The sequence below is a fragment of the Stegodyphus dumicola genome, chromosome 5 (genome assembly GCF_044657685.1).
Source record: "Stegodyphus dumicola isolate Sdum_Otavi_A_Nest chromosome 5, ASM4465768v1".
NCBI lineage: Eukaryota > Metazoa > Arthropoda > Arachnida > Araneae > Eresidae > Stegodyphus > Stegodyphus dumicola.
In genome coordinates, this window is record NC_140772.1 from 138,830,643 (window position 1) to 138,851,855 (window position 21,213).

Below are 21,213 nucleotides of genomic sequence, written 5' to 3' on the forward strand. Positions count from 1 at the left end.
AATGATTAGCCATATTTCATAACAGGTCAGCAAGGACTCAGACAAATAAATTCAAAATTTGTGATTATGTTACATTTTTTCCCCTACCTAACTTTTTTATACAGCTTTCTTAAAGCTATTTAATAAAAAATATATAATTACAAAAAAAAAAAAAAAAAAAAAAAAAAAAACCAGTGTAGAGGGTAAAAGTTTAGTTAAAAAATAGCAGATAAATTTCTGCAATTATCAACATCACAGTAATAGACACAAAAAGGCGAAGTACCTTACAGTTTCATGAAGGAATACATACACATTTTATTAAAATGAAATAAATTAAAAGATAGTTCAATATTTTTCAAATTACCTGATTCAAAAGAGGTGTTACAACATCTACTTTTCGATCAAGTATAAGCAAAAGAGGTGGAGTATCAGGTCGACGAAAATCAAAAAGCTCATTCTCTTTTGCTATTGTTTGCTGCAATGATATTAAATAATTCCATTACAAAGTTATAAATGAAAATAAATTACCTCTACATAACATGAAACTGATTAATGTACATAATGAATCATTCAGATTAAATAATGTATCAAATCTCACTGGACTATCAGTTATCAGTATATGAACAACACTATAATTCAAAATGTAAATTCACTTAACAAAAGCCTTCTGGGGAAGGAAATATACTAATATTTCTATGGGTGAAAATTGGGTCAGTTTTGTAATGCAATTTTCATAAGTGACTGGTTAAAAGAATGAATATCATAATATAGCCTGTTACAATATTCTGCAAAGAATTATACTATTAGTTTGGTTTAAATTATGTATAAAACAGCAGCTAAATCTGATGCTTTACAACTGTAGATAAAGGCAAAGAACTAAACATGAAACTTATTCAGAAGTTGTCAAAGTTTTGACTTAATTGTACACATTATTTTTAAAGTACCTTTTCTTGTGGCAAAAAATTATAAAGTCTATTGTAAAGTTTTCCAGTTTCAAAGAAATGACATAAAAACCAACAGAATACTTCTGATATATTCAGCAGTTTACTTGTTAGGTCAGCAAATTATTTCACAGGACAACAGTTTTTATGCAATATATATGAATAATATTACTGATTATATATGAATAAAGAAAAAATTATAATTAACTAATTAAATATCAAATATTTCAGAACTGTGCATTAATTAAGTAGTTAAGTTGTATATGACAACAAGGTCTAATTAAAACAGAATTAAACTTATTTACTTCTCTTTTCTTAAACTGTTATTAATAACTCTTGGATATTTTATTTATTTTTACACATTTTACAAATGATTTCTAATAGAAACAAAAGTTCTACAACAAAAAGCAACCAGCAGTTAAAACTAGGAACTAAATATATCAAAACAGCCCCAGTCAGCCTAACAATGAAATCTTAGATTTAAAATGCACTGAATCCAAAGATATCATTTATGTATGAAAGATATCAATTTTTAAGAATTTGGACTTTAAATTAACAGTGTTTTGGTTTAAAATCATATATTGGAGAATAATATCAATGATTTTATAAGAAAAAACTGCTGCTGTAAATATTCAGGTAGGTTAATTTTCTTTTAATAACTACATACATAAACATATAAAATAACATTCAAGAAGTTTGACTCTTTATCTTAATAATGACATAAAAAAGCAATTTTTTTTAAACTGAGCTGATATAAATGGTATTAAACACAACAATAAAAACTCTTCCACTTTTGGCATAATTAAAAAATTGGTTAATTCTGAGTCCTTCAACATGGACGTAAGGTTTTAAAAATTACAGAAGACCATTTTGTGAATATAACAATATTTTTAAAAGAAAGCTCAAACTTCACCAAAACAGGCAACCCTATAAGGTATTTCTCCCACCTTCCTAGCGTGCCTTCGTGGTGTAGTGGTCTGTACACTGGGTGCGTATTCGAGAGGTCCGCAGTTCGATTCCCGGTGAAGGCATTGCTAATTTTTCATCTTTCCTGCTTTTTTTTTTAAAAAAAAAACATCCTAATGTCTCTACAGTGGCGCCTGAACTAAAAGGGTGATGGATGATGATTCTCCATACCCAGGATTTGGCGATTGGGTGCTCTAAAAACCCCAGTCACCCTTTAAAAGGGGGAGTATATAAGGTATTTCCTCTGCCTTCCTAATGTGCCTTTGTTTTGTAGTGGTCTGCATGCTGGGCGCACATTCCAGAGGTCCGCGATTCGATTCCCGGCGAAGGCGTTGCTAATTTTTCATCTTTCCTGCTTCCAAAAAAAGTACCTAATGTCTCTACAATCCAGGATGTTACCAAAATGTATTTATGCGACAACCTTGGATATACATGCATGTGCAGCAGACATGCACTGATTTTTACTGAAGTCCATGTTCCAACATTCAGATTTGACCATCACTGGTGTTTGTTTTTGTTGCCCTGAGAACATTTTTTTAACTCTACAGAATTGCCATGGAACCATGGAATTTGTCAATTAATAAAAAAGAAAGTGCTGTAACCACACAGCTCTCAAGCACATCACCTAGCAGCAATCAGTGGGGATGACGGCCTACAACTCTTTTAGTCTGTATGATGGAGACAAGGAGTTAAACATGGTGTTCTGCCCTATGAGTTATTTTGTAAATTGAATTTATCAATATTTTGTACTTATATGTTTTATATCTCTAACTGTAATATCCTTAACTGTATTTCTTAATTAAAAATAAATAAAATTCATTTAAAGTTCTTTATATAGGTAGTAATTCTTTTTTTATTTGGCTGTTAACCCTAATAGAATTATGGAGTTCTGGTTACAGGGCTACATTTTTTTCAGTAATATTGCACTTTGCCTAACAGTAGAGAATGCAAAAATTTGTACTCCATGAAGCTGAACTATTAATCTGTAAAATTTTTTGTAAACTATAAAATTTTACAGATTAATAGTTGTACACTGATATCAAATATTCACAATTCTGTTTTTTTCTTTCTTTCTTTCTTTTTTTCCCTTGTAAACTTCTTAAAAGAAAATGGATCATTGATACATGGGGAAAAACCAAATTTATGCAATATTGATTTTTTCCCCACAGAAAACATATTACTGTATACATGGGGAGAATTGACAGTATGTACAAGGCCAAGTTGTTGTTTCTGATTTTTTAAGTAAACCAAATCGCTGCATACAGGGGAGAAAAGTGAAAAAATAAAGTGTTTTATTATAGGTATTTTTTGAGTTTTAAATGTTTTTAATTAGTTGATATTTTATGCAATTCTTAGTACAGCGTTTTTGAAAAATGGTGGTACTTTTCCGTTTTGCCGGTGCAGACGATAATTTCGCTAATAATGGTAAAACTGATGCCAAACAAAATATCCTAGCTGGTAATCTTTTACGCCTCATTTTCAAAACAAGTCACAGCCATTTCTTATCAGATTGATTGTCTTTTAATACTGGCATACAACTACATAAAATTTTTACTAGATAGACCAATTTTATGCCTTAAGACCATTCGCGGTAATTAAGTCATTAGGAGACAATCACACCGCTTACCAGAAGGCAAAAATATGGGAAAGGCAAAATTAATAAGGGTTAAATTCATCAATTCTAATGAGAATGCACTAGCGAAGTAAAGCACTGCGGTTTTACATAATAATTCTTGCATTTAAACTTGTATTCCACATTCAGATTTAACTTGAAATTAATGTAGATAATTAGCTTTTTGTAACGTAGTTTACATGAGATGAGATCACTTGGAGTCATGTGATATAAACCGGCGAATCAGGATGTTGAACCATGAAAGCATAGTAAGTTCTTAAATTAATGTCTTTTTACAAATTTAATGTCTTTATTTATTGGCTTTATAAATTTAATATCTTTATTTATTGGCTTTTTACAAAATTTAATTTTAAATGATATTAAAATGTTTATACCTTAAAATAAAAAAAATCTTAGAACCATTACTATTCAAATGTTAATTTGTTAACATTTTTTATGTGTATACTGTATGATGTCGCCAATATAGTCTGCTTGGTGAGATTTGAGCCGGAGAAACAGAAAAGTACCAAAATGGTTTGTTGCCTTTCACATCTTAGCTTGTGAAAAATTAGCCACATAAGGTAGACAACTTTTAGGGAAGAGGTGGGAATAATCAGAAAGAACAAAATTTTAAACTTTAAGAACATGCATTAAATATATGAATTATAATTCAATTTTTCTGCAAATTTATGATAAATTTATATATATATATATTTAATAATGACATGAAGAATTACTTTTACAGTCTCAGCCAGCTTCCTAGCTGCATCAGATGAATCTTGATACCTAATAACTGGTATTTTTTTTAAAGCTAAAAGAACAGCAACAAGACCCTGGACAGAACGCTGAAGATGAGCTGGGTTCCAAGATCGTCCCTGAAATTATACAAATAGTACATTATTTTCCTCGTAACAGAAATTTAAAATATTTTTCGTCATTCGAAATGTCTTTTATAGTACTTATCTTTGTTAAAAATAGATTTAACTCCCAAAGATTGAGGACAAAATAACCAGGCCTTGTCTAAAAAAATTATGTTTATTTATTGTGGAATGATAAGAAAATTACTATCACTTGTGATCAAAATAAAGCAAAATGGTTCTTTCTTGTGGCAGCGCAGTCAATCAATCACCAAAATCAGAAGATAAGAATTGGAAAACTCATAATACCAGTAACAGTAAACTTGTAATAACCATAATGTAATTGTAATAAATGTACATAATGCTGAATTTGTGGAATTTTTCAAATTTTAAAGTATAAACAGATTCTTCTTACATGAGGAGAACAACAGTTATGTTCTCCTGACATACAGAGAGATCTTTTACTTAAAAAAAAATTAGAGATGTGCACAAATTCAGTATCATGCTTAGCCTTGGGATAGCGCACTTTATATTTACAGTTTTTTTTTTTCATTTTTTTTAAAGCTGCTCACACGTTTTCTCATTTTTGTCATATTAAATCTAAATATTAGCAAATTTCACCAGAGTACTTGCAGCAAAAGCTGTAACAACAAAATACGAGCAAAATCCCTATAGGACAGAAAGAACAGTGATAGCAGATGATGTCAGAGCATTTATGAATTGTTTTTATCCATAATAGTACACAGTTTAATGGTAGATAATCTGAAACATATGAAAATTGTTAAATCCTTCATTAAAAAAAACAGCTAAATCATAAAAACAAATCAACTGCTCAATCATTAATCTCCTTCGATAATGATTAGACAAAAAAAATAAAATAAAATAAAATAAATAAATAAATAAATATAAGAGATTACATTCATGGATTGTATGCTTATACAAGTTTCCCTATTCACTTACGAAAATGCTAACAGTTATTTAATGCTGACTTTAAAATACACAGTAGATAAAAAAGAATCACCCTGTTACAAACAGCAAAAATTTTTGGAACACAATTATTTGAGAATACAGACTAATGTAATTAATACAGTAAGCCAGATTTTGACAAGATATCCTCATTCCTGTGCTTACTTCAAGTTGGTTGCTTATGTACCACTGATTGCTTTTAGCTGCATCACTAAATTACAAATGCAATTCATATTTCAAAAATTAAATATGTAAAAAAAAGCACTTTTTTCAATTTTTATTCAATTACTATTGTTGAATTTTTATTATTTAAAAATATTATCATGACATTCAAATTACATTAAACAGACTGCAATATAGAAATTTGCTAGTTTTTCAAAACAACCAGAATGTATATTGCTATTTTCATTGTAGTATTGTTCAATGGGAACAACTGTAAACAATGTACCAAAATGGATTATGCAAAACAATAATGATATTAAAAATTCTAAACCCAACTTGCTAGAAAAACAGATATGATGCAGTGTATACCTTAAAGCATAGGTCTAGTGATGTGACAAAATATTTGAACCACACAATTCCGACTAATCAAAAAAGACAAGAAAACAAATGATGAAATACAACTAAAGGAAAATCCAGTAACATTTGAAAATACCTTGTTAAAATTATCAGAATGCAAAGCAGATTTGTAGATCTGGTGTCTATCACTTCAAGGATTTTTTAGCCTTGAGAAATAATTAAAGAGTTTTGCTGGAAGTAGGGTTAGAAAACCGGGGGGGGGGAAGTTACAAAGATTGATCTTTACATTATGGTAACTTGGCGTTTTTTTGGCGAAAATTTGGCGACCAACTCTCCTACAGCAACCCTCTATTTTTTTTTTTTTTTTTTCAAGCCGCCATTTTGTCTTCACGAAGTAAAGACATGTTTCTTTTCTTTTTATCTACTGAACACTTCTTCCAACAATCTACTAGCCGAATTACACTTATGCCAGAAGTTTTATCTAACAAAACTGCTTAATCATGACAAATATTCACTGCAAAATTGGGAAAAAGTGCACAATACCATACTCCTTACGCGTTTTTCAAAATAACACATACACATAAACCATGTACACGCCGACTTATTTTTACTTAAAAAAAAATCCCAGAATTGCACAAAAATGGCATTGCGCACACTCTTCACTATATCCATGTACACTGCTTTTTTTCTCATAAATTAGAAAAATTTCACGAAAATACATGACAATTTTCTCAATCTTTAAACCCGGTAAAAAGAACATATATGAAATTACCTGATCACGAAAAAGTATTTACCCTTTCCAAATATGAACATTTCCACATATAAAATAAATAAAATACCCAAAAACTTTTACCTCTAAATCATCTATTACATTATACGCGTCACCAACGAATTCATACTGCAAGCATTACAAATACTTAGTATCAAATATTTAAATTATTTCCATGCACGTTTACTTCAACTAAAACGTATACCAAATTCCTACAAACATAAAATTCACAAAATAATTATCATTTAATTAAAATATCACTAAACCATGTACACGTCGACTTATTTTTACTTAAAAAAACATCCCAGAATTGCACAAAAATGGCATTGCGCACACTCTTCACTATATCCATGTACACTGCTTTTTTTCTCATAAATTAGAAAAATTTCACGAAAATACATGGCAATTTTCTCAATCTTTAAACCTGGTAAAAAGAACATATATGAAATTACCTGATCACGAAAAAGTATTTACCCTTTCCAAATATGAACATTTCCACATATAAAATAAATAAAATACCCAAAAACTTTTACCTCTAAATCATCTATTACATTATACGCGTCACCAACGAATTCATACTGCAAGCATTACAAATACTTAGTATCAAATATTTAAATTATTTCCATGCACGTTTACTTCAACTTAAACATATACCAAATTCCTACAAACATAAAATTCACAAAATAATTATCATTTAATTAAAATATCACTAAACCATGTACACGTCGACTTATTTTTACTTAAAAAAACATCCCAGAATTGCACAAAAATGGCATTGCGCACACTCTTCACTATATCCATGTACACTGCTTTTTTCTCATAAATTAGAAAAATTTCACGAAAATACATGACAATTTTCTCAATCTTTAAAACCCAGTAAAAAGAACATATATGAAATTACCTGATCGCGAAAAAGTATTTACCCTTTCCAAATATGAACATTTCCACATATAAAATAAATAAAATATTCAAAAACTTTTACCTCTAAATCATCTATTATATTATAAACGTCACCAACGAATTCATACCGCAACCATTACAAATACTTAGTGTCAGATATTTAAATTATTTCCATGCACGTTTACTTCAACTAAAACGTATACCAAATTCCTACAAACATAAAATTCACAAAATAACTATCATTTAATTAAAATATAATTAAATTCAAAAACACTACTTAAAATATAAATGAGCACATACATTAAATTAATAAAAATTACCTTACAATCCTAATCATTGCTAATAACAATTTTCCCAATAATACCAAATTCCTTTACTTCCACCTTACATTTAGAACAATGCATAAAAATAATATCCTGAAATAATTAAAAATACTAACTTACCTAATCTTCTTCAGAATCTTGATTACATGTCCTATAAACTTTTCTTTAGTTACGGCCATGGGATCCAAAAATTCACGAACACTGTTTCACACAACACAGAATAAACCAAATACAAAATTTCCAGATTTTTTTCCGATTTCCCCCCTTTTCCGATTAAAGAACCGTAATTCATCCATTAATATCACATGACATATCCCATGATCTCTCATTTCCCTCACACAAAATAATGCGTAATCGGAACTGAGTACTGCTCACATTATTACCAAAGTCCCAGGTAGTAACCTTTATCGCCTCCAAAATGTCGCCAAACTACCAGTTACCATATTGTAAAGATCAACCGTTACAAATTTTATGAAGATGAGCCTTTAAAAAATCCAGAATTATATTTCAAGGTAACTGTGTTTTACCCAATGATAGACACTTTATACATTCAACTTTGTCATCCTGTTCAGGGTATGATGAAAGTTCTTGATACTTAAGTAGTTCAAACTGAATTTCTTTTGAAAGCAAACAAAAAGTTTCTAGAGGATGTCTCATCAAGCATCAACATTTCCATTACAGTTATCTTAAGTTAAGGCATCATTTAACAATGAGCTTGAAAAAATTAATAGCATCAAAAAATCAGCGGAGTTCTTGATGATAAATCCTAGTTTACTTTCAAGGTTTTCTTTTTGGGGAAGAGATGAACAGCATGCATTGTATACATAATAGTTCCTGTCACTAGTTAATCACTATAGTTAACTACAGCTGAATAATCATTTTCAAAATTGAAATAAATAAGAAATTATTTGCAAAGCAGTATGGGACAGGAAAGGTTCACTGATTTAGCTCTGTCTTTAGGTGGGAATAATTGAGCTTAAAAAAAATAATCTTGACAAAATAATTAATGAATTTGCTACTTAGTTAGAACAAACAGATTTTAGTAATCTAAGTTTAAAAATAAAATATACTGTATAATTTGTTAGTAAACTTTTTATCTTAATTATACTGAATTTATTTCATATTATGCTTTGTATGATGTGAAATAGTTTTGATATATTCTCTTTGACTTAACAGAATTAAAAAGGAATAAAAATTAATCTATAAGAGAAAACATTAATGAGACATATTTAAAAATTTTGTTCATTCAATTACAGTGTATAAAGCTATTTTAATTATTAAGAAAATGATAAACCATAACTACAGGAAAGAGTGGTTAAGGCTGAAAGAAACAATAAGAAGGAGGCCCCATTATTATCTGTAGACCCCGAGCACCGAAGGAGCATCAAAGAGTTAATCAGTTACAACCCTGATCTTTACCCTTTGACAAGACAGCTTTGCATGCTTTCACATAGTCAACTAAACTAAGCTAACCATCATAGAGGGATGGTGGCCTCTTACAGTTCATCAATACACTGCAGTCATTTGAAATGAGGCAAAATGCTGTGAGAAAACATTCTGCACCGTTATAAACTCCACTAAATTTTTAATGATTGTGAAGCTTTCATCTTAATTTCTTACAATCCTCTTGTGTGTAAATTCATTAATATGATGTCTCTGAGGCACAATGAAAATTTCATATTTTTAGATTTGTTTCACATTCTGAATTTCTGATAAATGCTATTCCTCAGAAATACTAAATTATTTTTTACTGGCTTTTGGGTCAGCGAGCAACTCTTACATGCATAAATTATATATTTGTATATTCACTAGTTTTCTGTTCTTGATATTTTATTGATACAAATTGCAAAAACTAATTCATGGGAATCTAAAGAATAAATTTGCATAATAATATTGTCTTAAGCTTAGGGCATGTGTGCACACGAAAATTGAAATTCACTTTATTAACTTGTTTATCCTTAAAATTAAACTTACCTAATTTACACATTAGAACTAATGCTAACATGGTATTAGCCCAGTAAATAATAATAATAAAAAAAGTCACATTACAGATTTTCAAATAATGAATAAAACATGACAAACCGCACTACTTATGATTTTCAAACTTAAGGTTAATTTTAATTTTAATTTGAAAATTGCTACATTTGAATTCATTAACTTTATAAAGTCAAACAAAAATGTGTTGACTTACTTGATAGCAACTAGTGATATTCAAGGAAAACAAATGAGGAACTACAGGAATGAAATCTCCATAAAATTCCTGCAAAACAAAATTTTAAACTCTTTTAATTTAACACACAAAATATTAAACTACCTGAAAAATGGATGTTCACATAATTGTATAAATGAAGTTAAAATTTCATGTCATGACAAAACTATGTATTAAATGTATCAAAACTATGTACAGTCCTTACATATTAACCCCCTTTTTGGTACAACTTGGTGATTTTTTTTTTACATATGAAAAGTTAAAAGTTACTTATTTTGTGCAAGCTGGAGATTTTTATGACTTTTTTTAAAAACTTCTCAAACTATCAATATTTATAATAAATTGGCTAACATTATCAACATATCAACAGAAAACACACTTTTATCAATTTAAAATACAAATTTTAATTATTAAATGAAAGTTAAATGATACATTAAAAAATAAAAAACTCGCAATTTTCAAGACGCCTACAATTTTTCTTCACTGTTCTTCCCCTTTTGTTTTCATAAAAAAAAAAAAAAAAAAAAAAGAAGAAAGAATATCACAAACTCACATTCACATACCGACTACACACTTCTCATAATTATTCCTTTTAGTGATTTTACTGCAGAATACTGCATTCTTGTTGAAACTTAGCATACAAGAAGAAGAACACATATGAAAATGATGATGTTGATTGACTTAACGTATGCAGATGGCTGCCACTGTTTGGCACATTCTGAAAATTTGCCTACTTCTAAAGGTGGTTGCGATAATATGCAAGTACAACAGAAATTAATAATGATGTAAGCAACCATATCAACAGGACAAAATTTCAGAAGCCTACAAAAAGGTTTACTCTTTGAGCAGGATGATTGCTTTTATCATATCAAGAAATTTACAGGTACTTGTACATAGTAACTTATCATTTAAAATATTTTATTTTCTTTAATGATTTTACTATTATTTGAATGAATGAAAGGTTATGAAAAAGAGGGTAATTATAAAAATTTATTTAAGTGTATCCAAAAAAATTAACTTTATCAACACATTAAAAAAAAAAAAAAAAAAAATTCTGTGCAGAAATAAGCAATGTTTGAAAGTAAACTAAATATTTTCATTATAATTTCAAATCATGTTTTGTCTTCCTAATTTAAAACATCATCACTTATATATTTTTTCTGTTTAGGAAAAAAAATCTAGATTATCATATGAAGTTAATTTTTCCCTCAAAACATTAGAATAATCAACATTTTTATTACAGTTTTTAAATATTTCCTAAATATACTCTAACAGCTGAATAAAGAAAAGTCATAAAACTTAAACAAGTAACATTGCATATTTAAGTTTTCATTGCTTTTATTTCCATTATATTAATCACATGAGAAACAAAACAATATATAACAAATATAAAATATTTTGCTAGAAATTTAAAACATAAAGGAATCATTTCTAATGCAGACTTTTATTGCTTATACAGTCAAATACCGAAAATCCGCTGACCTGAAATCCGCCAACTCCTGAAATTCACATTGCCTCTCAAAATATAAACGTTCAATTTATACGTTCCAGAAACCGCAACATTGAGTACAAAATATTGAAGAAAAAATGCTTGCCAAATAATGATGTCATAATTACCAAATAATAATGAGTCATAACGGAAATACCAAATTATTGATATCATGATAAAAGTTTTTTCTCCTCTAATCTGCATCGAGGTAAGAAAGCAGACGATTCACTCAACTCTTCTTTCAAGTTCCCGATTCACGTTGTTGTATTTTCTGAGCTTAGCAAATTTCACGGGATTATTTAGTGCTGGGATCATCCAGATTTTCACAGGATTATCCGGATATTTTGCGGTTAAATTAAGAATATTTTTAATTTCAGCCCTTTTTAATACAATTACAGATATGAAATGCACTCATGATTTTACTGCTTGTAACGTTGAAAAATGTAAACACGTTGCATTGGCTGTAATGCAAAAAGCGCAAATTCTGCAAAAGATGGAGATAGGTGCATTTTATAGCAGAATCATATGGAATTGCGATACGATTGTGTATGATATACAGAAATATAAAGAAAAGCTGTTGAAATTTTACAGCAACGGTGATTCTAGCACGAGAATCCGAAACCGGAAATCTCTGCATGCGGGGAAATCGGCAAATCTCGATGCTGTGTATATATAATACAATGAATAATATAATCAATTTATATACGTAATAATAATTTAACACATACAATAAGTTATTATAATAATGTATATAATAATTTAATTAAATGCATCTAATACGCCTTATTTATTTTGCACTTTTAGTCTGAATATTACGATTTAGCTTTTCTGTCCTAAAATCTGCACAACCTCTGGTCCCAAGCTTTGTGTATTTCTGGACTTCTACTGTATTTGCATTCTATAACACAAAATTAAATAGCTCATTAAAAAAGGTAACGTAACATTTTCTTACTTGGACTTCTCGTACAGATTCAGTTTCATCAGCTTCGGCCAGAATTTTTATATCACTTTTGCTTACTATGTTGCTAAAATCTGGAATAAAAAGTTAACAGCAAATTAACTTACAATTTGAAAACTTCTAACAATCTAAAAAAAGATACCATTAAAAATTTTAAAAAAAAAAGTATTTTTTAAAAATTACATAAATATTTCACTCTTTTACTTAAATAAAAATAATATGTACTGCTGCTAACTCACAGAACTGAATCATTACCATACATACATTTTAAGATTCAACTAAAAAAGAATTTTAACAAAAATTTTGGCATTTGTTTTAGCACTCTATTTTTTTGTCTAAAATATTATAAAAATTTAACTATTAAAAGGACATTATAGTTTGAATAAAATTAAAAAGAAAATGTGCAAAATGTTTAGAATTTGTACATTACTATACAATTTCATAATCACCATATAAAGAAAAAGAACTGCTAGAATTCACATGGATTCAAATCTGAAGCAGGATGTTTTAGGATTGACTTTCAAAATTTATTAAAGATAGAAAGAATAATTACATAATTATTACATCACACTAGTACTATAGTACATTATATAGTATATATATATTGTTTCAAAAGAATAAATTGAATTTAAATAAATTTAATTTAAATACAAATTTAATTAATTCTTTGCATCTATACATGCTTGTTAAAATTTAAATTTGTTTAAATATATATATATATTATATAGTACATAATAGTTAAACATACGGATAATCCAAGTTGTTTTATAAATCAGTAGATAAGCAAAGTTGAATTAAAGTAAAACGTGTTATAACTAATTTCAACACACTGTAATTTATTACAACAAACAGAAAATTTCTTAAATCAATGCCAATCATTAATAAAATCATTTTACTGTATACAAAAAATAGGAAGGATTAATAATTTATACAGATTGTTTATAAAAGTTAGCTACAGACTTTATTTCCCTCAAATATACATATTATTTATAGCCGTAACCTTCAAATTATAAAGATTTTTAAAATAATGACCAGAATTTAATAAAATGATCTCAACAAAATAAATGAGGAGGGTTCAACAAAATAATAATAATAAATAAATAATTTTTGGTATTTCCCATAGATTAAAAGTCTTCATTAGCTAAATATTCAACATGCTTTAATTAATTTTAAAGAAGTCCGATATTTGAAACAAATTTATACATTTGGCCATTTCCTCATGTCCCTTACTAATTCAAATTCAAGATGTTTCAGAAAAAAATTTAAAAAGCATCTACATAATAGTTTCACTGGTATTTCCCATAGCTTGAAAATCTCCATTAGCTAAGTATTCAGCATGCTTTAATTAATTTAAAAAAAAGTCAGATGTTTGAAACAAATTTAGTCATTTGGCCATTTTCTCGTGTCTTACTAATTTAAATTCAAGATATTTAACAATAAAGTTTAAAAGCATCTACATAATAGTTTCAACTGGAGGAAATAACACTTCATATTAAATTCATATATAATTTCATTATTTTTAGGGAAAATGTTTTAGATCTATCTTTGTACATTAGCACCTATACCTAATGCTTCCCAATTGCTGTGTCCCAACACACTGATCAGTTCTACAGACATAGGAGGTTTATTCCAAATTTTTTCAACTTAAATACGCTTTTCAAAATTTTGCTTCTCTTTTCAATAATACCTCATATGTAAAAACCACAATACATTTTACAATGAAGATTGAGAAATCTAAATAGGTCAGCATTAAAGAAATAAATTAAAATCATTACATCTAAAAAATCCCTGATATTCAGCTAAATGTCTTCAATTCACATAAGGCTATAAATCACTACTTTAAACTAATGAAACACATCTTGTCTTTACATTTCCTTATTTCTTAATATGTTTCTGAAACTCTAAAGTGCAGAAAAAAGCATGATTAAAAAAACCGATGCTTAGACTACAAAACTGCCACAGCTTGCATTATTTTTACAGTGTAACAAAATTACATCTCACATGAAAGGGGGAAATAAAAAGGTCATGCTCTCTCCATATAGATTTAGTGAGAAATATGGTGACATTTTAAATAAATGTAGATAGTCACTGTATATTGTAGAAGAAAATGTTAAATGATACTTTTTTTTTTTTTTTCTTTTCCCAATTCAAATAAGTATCACATATCCAAGGTTACATCAATCACCAAAACAGCACTGAATATGCAATAGCAACATAAACCTTTGTATCTTTTAACGTTGCACCTGTAATACGCACTGCAACTTATCATTGCCCACATCATTTTGGACACAATGAACTAGCCAGAATGATCATGAGGCTACAACAGGATTTGGTTAATCTTCGGATTATGGTAACTTGGCGATTTTTTTGGCGAAAATTTGGTGATCAACCCTGCTACAGCAACCTGCTAGTTTTTTTTTTTTTTTTTGACGCCATTTTGTCTTTTCCTACAATCTGCTAGCCGAATTACGCTTATGCTAGAACTTTTATGGAGCAAAAGTGCTTAATCATGACGAAGATTAGGTGCGAAATTGGGAGAAAGTGCAGAACCGCCCACTGCTTGCCAGGTTTTTAAGAATTGCACATACACGGTATCATCCATGTACACGTCAACCTTCTTTCACTTAAAAAAAAATCCCAGAATTGCACAAAAATGGCACACTCTTGACTTTATCCATGTACACTGCTAAAGTCCTAGCTAGTAACCTTTATCACCTTACCAAAATGTCGCCAAACTACCTGTTACCATATTCCAAAGATTAGCCCAGGATTTCACTGTAGCTGTTGAATATGAGAAAAATGGGAAAACAACAGCTTGCAATGGAGAAAACACATAAAAGAAAAATATGAAAAGACTTGCAACATCATGAGTAATAAGCATTTAAAACTGGACTTAGTTTGACGTCATAAAATAAGTCTGGTTACTATTATTACATATTACTTTTCAGTTCCAAGACTAAAAATGACACTATATCATCCTTACTAACAACAACATTATTACATAACATCAAATATGAAATCATATTTGGTTAATCTTTGGATTATGGTAACTTGGTGATTTTTTGGCGAAAATTTGGTGACCAACCCTGCTACAGCAACCTGCTAGTTTTTGTTTGGACGCCATTTTGTTTTCCCAAAGCAAAGGCATTTTTTTTTTTTTTTTTACTCAACATTTCCAACATTTTTTCCCAACAATCTGCTAGCCAAATTACACTTATGCTAGAACTTTTATGGAACAAAAGTGCTTAATCATGACGAAGATTAGGTGCGAAATTGGGAACAAAGTGCAGAATCGCCCACTGCTTGCCGCGTTTTTACAAATTGCACATACACGGTATCATCCATGTACACGTCGACCTATTTTCACTTAAAAAAACATCCCAGAATTGCACAAAAATGGCATTGCATACACTCTTGACTATATCCATGTACACTGCTAAAATCCTAGCTAGTAACCTTTATCGCCTTACCAAAATGTCGCCAAACTACCCGTTACCATATTCCAAAGATTAGCCCCATATTTTTAACCCCATATATACATGCATGCATCACATATATAAGTGAATTCTATATATATATCTACAGAAAAAGAATAGGAAGAAAAACATGAGTTTAATGTTTTCAGGCTTATGTATGTAATATATACATTCATTACAAGAGTACATGAAGAATTCCTTGTCCTTTAACAAGGTATTATCAATACTTTGTTCCTTAAAATAATACAAATCTTGGCAGTTTTGTGGTATAATAAACTAAATAAACTATTTAAGCATCTTCTTTACCTATCCTTAAAAAAAGATTCAAAATTTTTATCAGCTCTCTTTGAATACGTAGCCATACAAATACTTTTTGTACACAAAGTTACACATAACAAATAAAAAAAAAGAACAGAACTTACATATATAATACTGTCCATATCTTGGATACTTTAATTCACAAGCAAGATTATCGATATTTTCTTTTGAAGGACGAAGAAACGTGATACATTTCAAATGCTTCATTGGCTCTGTTCGAGTCATATCAAGTCTCTCAAATAAAAAAACTTCTTTCTGTAAAATATCAGACTGAGCAAAAGCCATGCTAACAATGCTTGTCTGAAAATATGAAAAAGAATTAACACTGATTTATGCAACAAAAAATCACAATGAAAATAGCTTATATTAATTATTAATACATAGAAAATATTAATTCAAAAGCAATAAAAATAGTACACTTGTTTCAATTACTTAAATTACATACCTGTACAAATACAAATAACAATAAATATATAGAATTACAATTTTAGTTTTGAATATTTCCGAAATTTGTCACAAATCTGATAAAATAAGAATTTAAATGCAAATAAAATTAAAATGCAAGAATACAAACTTTACCATTACAAAAATAACTTGCCAAGTGCATCAAACTAAATATCTAAAGAAAAAACATTAAAATTGATATTTCAAACATACCATAATTTTATATATATACAGTGGGTACAAAAAGTATTTGCACACATACATTTTTGTTCACAATTTATAAGAAAATGAATTAAGAAATACAAAATTTGGCATTTAAAACATAGAATAAGCTTATTCATTTAAATTAATTACAAAAAATATAATAATATTAATAAAAAAAATTTTTGCAACAATATTACAAAAACTTGTGTCAAAAAAGTATTTGCACACTCAACTCAACTTCAGCAAATTTGAGTTTTTATGCTATTATTTGACAGTCCTCCCGCAGTAAATAACATACGTAAGACGACTATAAAAGGAGGTGTTGTAGAAACGTTATCAGTTGATTGTCGATTTCAAACTGTAATGGCACCTAAGAAAACTGAATTGCCGATTTCGTTGCGAGAAAAAAATTGTTTCTCTACGTGAAAATGGCCTAAGTTATCGAAAAATAGGTAAAAAAAGTACATATTTGCTTCTCTACTGTTCGGTATGTTATAAAACGTCATAAAGAAAGAGGATCTACATCAAATAACTTGCGCTCTGACACTCAAAGAAACTTTCACTGCGAATGAAGTGAAAACTCATAAGAGAAGCATCGAAAAATCCATTTATTAGTCCAATTACTTTAGCCAATGATGCCGCTTCAACATCTGGAGTTCAAATCTGTGTCCAAAGTGTTCGAAATGTCCTGTACGATGCACATATTTATGGGAGATCTCCAAGGAAAAAACCTCTCATAACTGAACGAAATAGATTGAAGAGACTTGAATTCGCTAAGGAATATATCAATAAGCCAATTGATTTCTGGAAAAATGTCATATTCTCCGACGAAAGTAAGTTCAATATCTTTAAATCAGATGGCAGGAAATTAGTTTGGAGAAAACCTTGTACTGCTTTTCATACCAAAATATGTTACCTACAGTTAAACATGGAGGAGGTTCTGTTATGATTTGGGGGTGCATGGCTAGCAAAGGAGTTGGTAATTTGTGTTTCATTGATGGGAATATGACAGCTCAAACCTATATTGATGTGTTGCGAGATAACTTGCCACAAAGTGCAATAAAATTGGGTATCAGTAATTCATACTATTTTCAGCTAGACAATGATCCCAAGCACACTGCCGGTATAACACGTATGTGGTTGCTTTATAATGTTCCCAGAAAACATGCCACTCCACCACAATCACCAGACTTAACTCCTTTGGAATATTTATGAAACTCTTTGGATTTAAAAATGAGAAAAACAAAGATTTCAAGCAAATTTGCCCTTATTGAAGAGTGATAGAATACTGATCCTACTGTTACAGAAAATTTAATTAAATCAATGTCAGCAAGATTACAAGCAGTAATAGATGCTAAAGGAATGCATACTAAATATTAGTTATTTGAAATTTGCTTATATATTTTATTTCTTTTGTATTCATGCAGTTGTGCAAATACTTTTTTGATGAGAGATATTTTAATTTTTGTTACAAAAAAGCATTGTTATTTATATTATTGTAATTTTTCTGTTTGTTTTGGATGATTAAACTTATTCTGATTTGGCAATACCAATTTTTTTATTTCTTAATGCTTCTTTTTATGAATTGCAAACAAAAATGTAGGTGTGCAAATACTTTTTCTACCCACTGTATATAAGAAAGCAGCACAAATAGGAAGAAGATTTTAAATTTCATTGCACTATTATAGATAGTTAGTTGCATTAACACAAACATAAAAGAGATACATAAATTAAAGCTACACAATAATGAAAAGTTTTGCAAGAATGCTATTTCCATAAAAATGAAGATTTGCTAGCGTTTGTTCAGATTTCGATTATTAATACTAAGCAATAAAAATCAAGTAATACTGCTGGGAATACAGCATGATATAAAAAGTGATATGAAAAATAACCTATATAAATACGACAGCAATTGGTCTAGTTACATTACTGTTACTGCATGAATACTTTTCTTTTCTGTTTATAGAACTTGCAAAGAAATATATAAATGCTCGTGAAATACAATGCTATGATTTCACAAATAGGGTAAACTAAATATTTTCTTTTTATAATATATTTTCTCTTAAGTACAAACAATGTGGAATTTTCAGTTTTCATGATAAAAGATTTGGTTTGATATATTCTACGCTTCAAATATCTAATATTATCTGTCCTACCAATAATTATATAAAGTATGTGTATGATGATTCGACAAATGCATATGATCAAGCTGCAGTTTTCAAGTTTCACAAACAAAAGTTGCAACTCACCTAAAACTAATTATAAGTCTATACTTACAACTAAGCGTAATTAAACGAAATTAAGATGAGCACGAAACTTTAAATCTCATATTTTTGTGTTATCTTCACAAATCTTCTTCTTCTTGTGTATGTGTTGGGCATTTCAGAATTTACACAATATAGCATGGCAGATAAATCGCCAACCATGAAAATATTCAAATTAATAAAGAGGGAATTCTTATTATAAATTTTTATCCTCAGTTGATTCCAGTTGCAGACCTCTTTAAATGTTAAAAAGGAAAAGAAAAAAAAAAGACATACTGTTTCCTTATCCATTAATAAAACTTTCATTCCAGATCCACAATCATCAATCATTTTATTTACATACAATTTAATAGCTGCTACAACATTCATTTTCTAGAATTATCATAGAAACGTTCAATTTACTCAGTTTTTGTTTCTGCTTATGACACTATACTTTGCGATGCCAGATCTCAATTTTAACCTAACTAAACACCTCATGACGTCATAATTTTGTGTTACGAGAAGCAATTAATGTTTTATATGAAAATTGATAGGAATTTAGAATAAAAAGAAGGAAATATATTAAAAAAGGATTCCAGAGGTTGAAATTATTAAGTTATTTTTCCAGTAACATGATGATGGAATGATAGATGTAGTAATGATGAAATGTTAGAAATTTTGCTTAAAGATGACGCAAGTGAGAGCAAAATTATTTACCAAGAAAAACTATTCGATTTGAATTGAAATAATATCCAGCCCTTGATTAGTTAATTAACTTGGTGCAATCGTTTGCGAGGTTGAGACCTTGCGAACTAAAGCTGCGCATTACCACCCCTCGTGTAATGGCAAAGTTGAGCGCCTTCATCGAACATTAAAAACAGCATTAAAAGCCCACAACAACATATCTTGGGCGGACACATTACCAACAGTACTTTTGGGTGTGCGTACTGCTATTCAAGAAGATACAAATCATTCTATTGCGCAAGTAGTTTATGGCCAGAGTCTCAGACTTCCTGGAGAGGTTTTCAGCGAACCAAGTATCCAGACAGCATCGGAGACTTTTGCTAATAAACTCCAGAAACAGATGGAAGTTGTTGGACCTAGACTAATTCTTAAAAATTCATCTGAACGGATATTTGTAAATAAAGCCTTAAAAACTTGTGCTCATGTGTTTCAGCGAATAGATCGGGTAAAAAAACCTCTGGACCTCCTTATCAAGGACTATTTCTTGTTATTGATCACAAGGACAAATATTTTACTATTAGCATAAAAGGAAAACATGCTAATGTATCCCTGGACCACTTGAAACCAGCATATATTTTAGCTGAGAAAACTTCTCAGTTGATACAACCTGACTACAGTAATTTGCACAGACCGGACTCGAATTCAGATGTGAATTAAAAACATTCTCGCACAGGCAGAACTATACGTTTACCTGTTAGATTCGAGGACTGACTAAATTATTCTGATAGTGGTTAACACTGCAATACTAGTTACTACCTATTTCTCCATCTTCGTAACGTAACTTAGTTACCGGTGGGGGAGTAGTGTAGTGGCCCAGTCATTGCATGAGAAATAATCATTTTTTATTTCATATATTTGTTCATGTGTTTAATTATTTTATAAAATTAACTTTAATATTTTGTTACTATTCATATTTATATTTCTTTTATAGTGAATGGCAACAAGTAGTTCATATTTATATTTAAATTTCTTTATGCTGAATGGCAACTAGTTCTGATTCATGATTACTAGGTTTTGGTTTCAAAACGTTGCGTGTAGCGTTGCATTTCGATAGCTGGAAAATAAAATGCAATAAACTTAGCTATTTGTTTATAATTCATGCTGTTCCTAATCATAAATTAATTAAAAACATTCGTAGCCAAGGCCATATGTTTGCTATCAAAGTCCGAGCTCGAATTAACACTCGAACGCCAAGTTTTTGGTTTTATCTGTTTTCTGCACTCTCTGTGAGTTTTTCACTAAACTGATTGCGCAACTTTTGGTCACTTTCATTCGCTCTCCTAGCACTGTTGTAAG

General features: G+C 29.3%; 1 protein-coding gene across 3 annotated transcripts in view; it reads right to left on the reverse strand.

The window, feature by feature from the left end:
- Positions 1–19,631, reverse strand: part of Vps45 (vacuolar protein sorting 45) — a 63,245-nt gene extending 43,614 nt beyond the window's left edge. For 2 of the 3 annotated variants that reach the window (XM_085817114.1, XM_085817113.1), the window contains exons 1-6: positions 19,471–19,631; positions 16,387–16,582; positions 12,483–12,562; positions 10,024–10,092; positions 4,236–4,373; positions 344–454 (exon numbers count right to left, since the gene is read on the reverse strand). In XM_085817114.1, coding sequence (XP_085673240.1) covers positions 344–454; positions 4,236–4,373; positions 10,024–10,092; positions 12,483–12,562; positions 16,387–16,582; positions 19,471–19,563 — 687 coding nt within the window. In that variant the 5' untranslated portion in view covers positions 19,564–19,631. Of the gene's footprint in view, positions 1–343; positions 455–4,235; positions 4,374–10,023; positions 10,093–12,482; positions 12,563–16,386; positions 16,583–19,207; positions 19,227–19,470 lie in introns of those variants that run through there. The other variant, XM_085817115.1, reaches the window with a different exon arrangement.
- Positions 19,632–21,213: the final 1,582 nt, after the last annotated feature.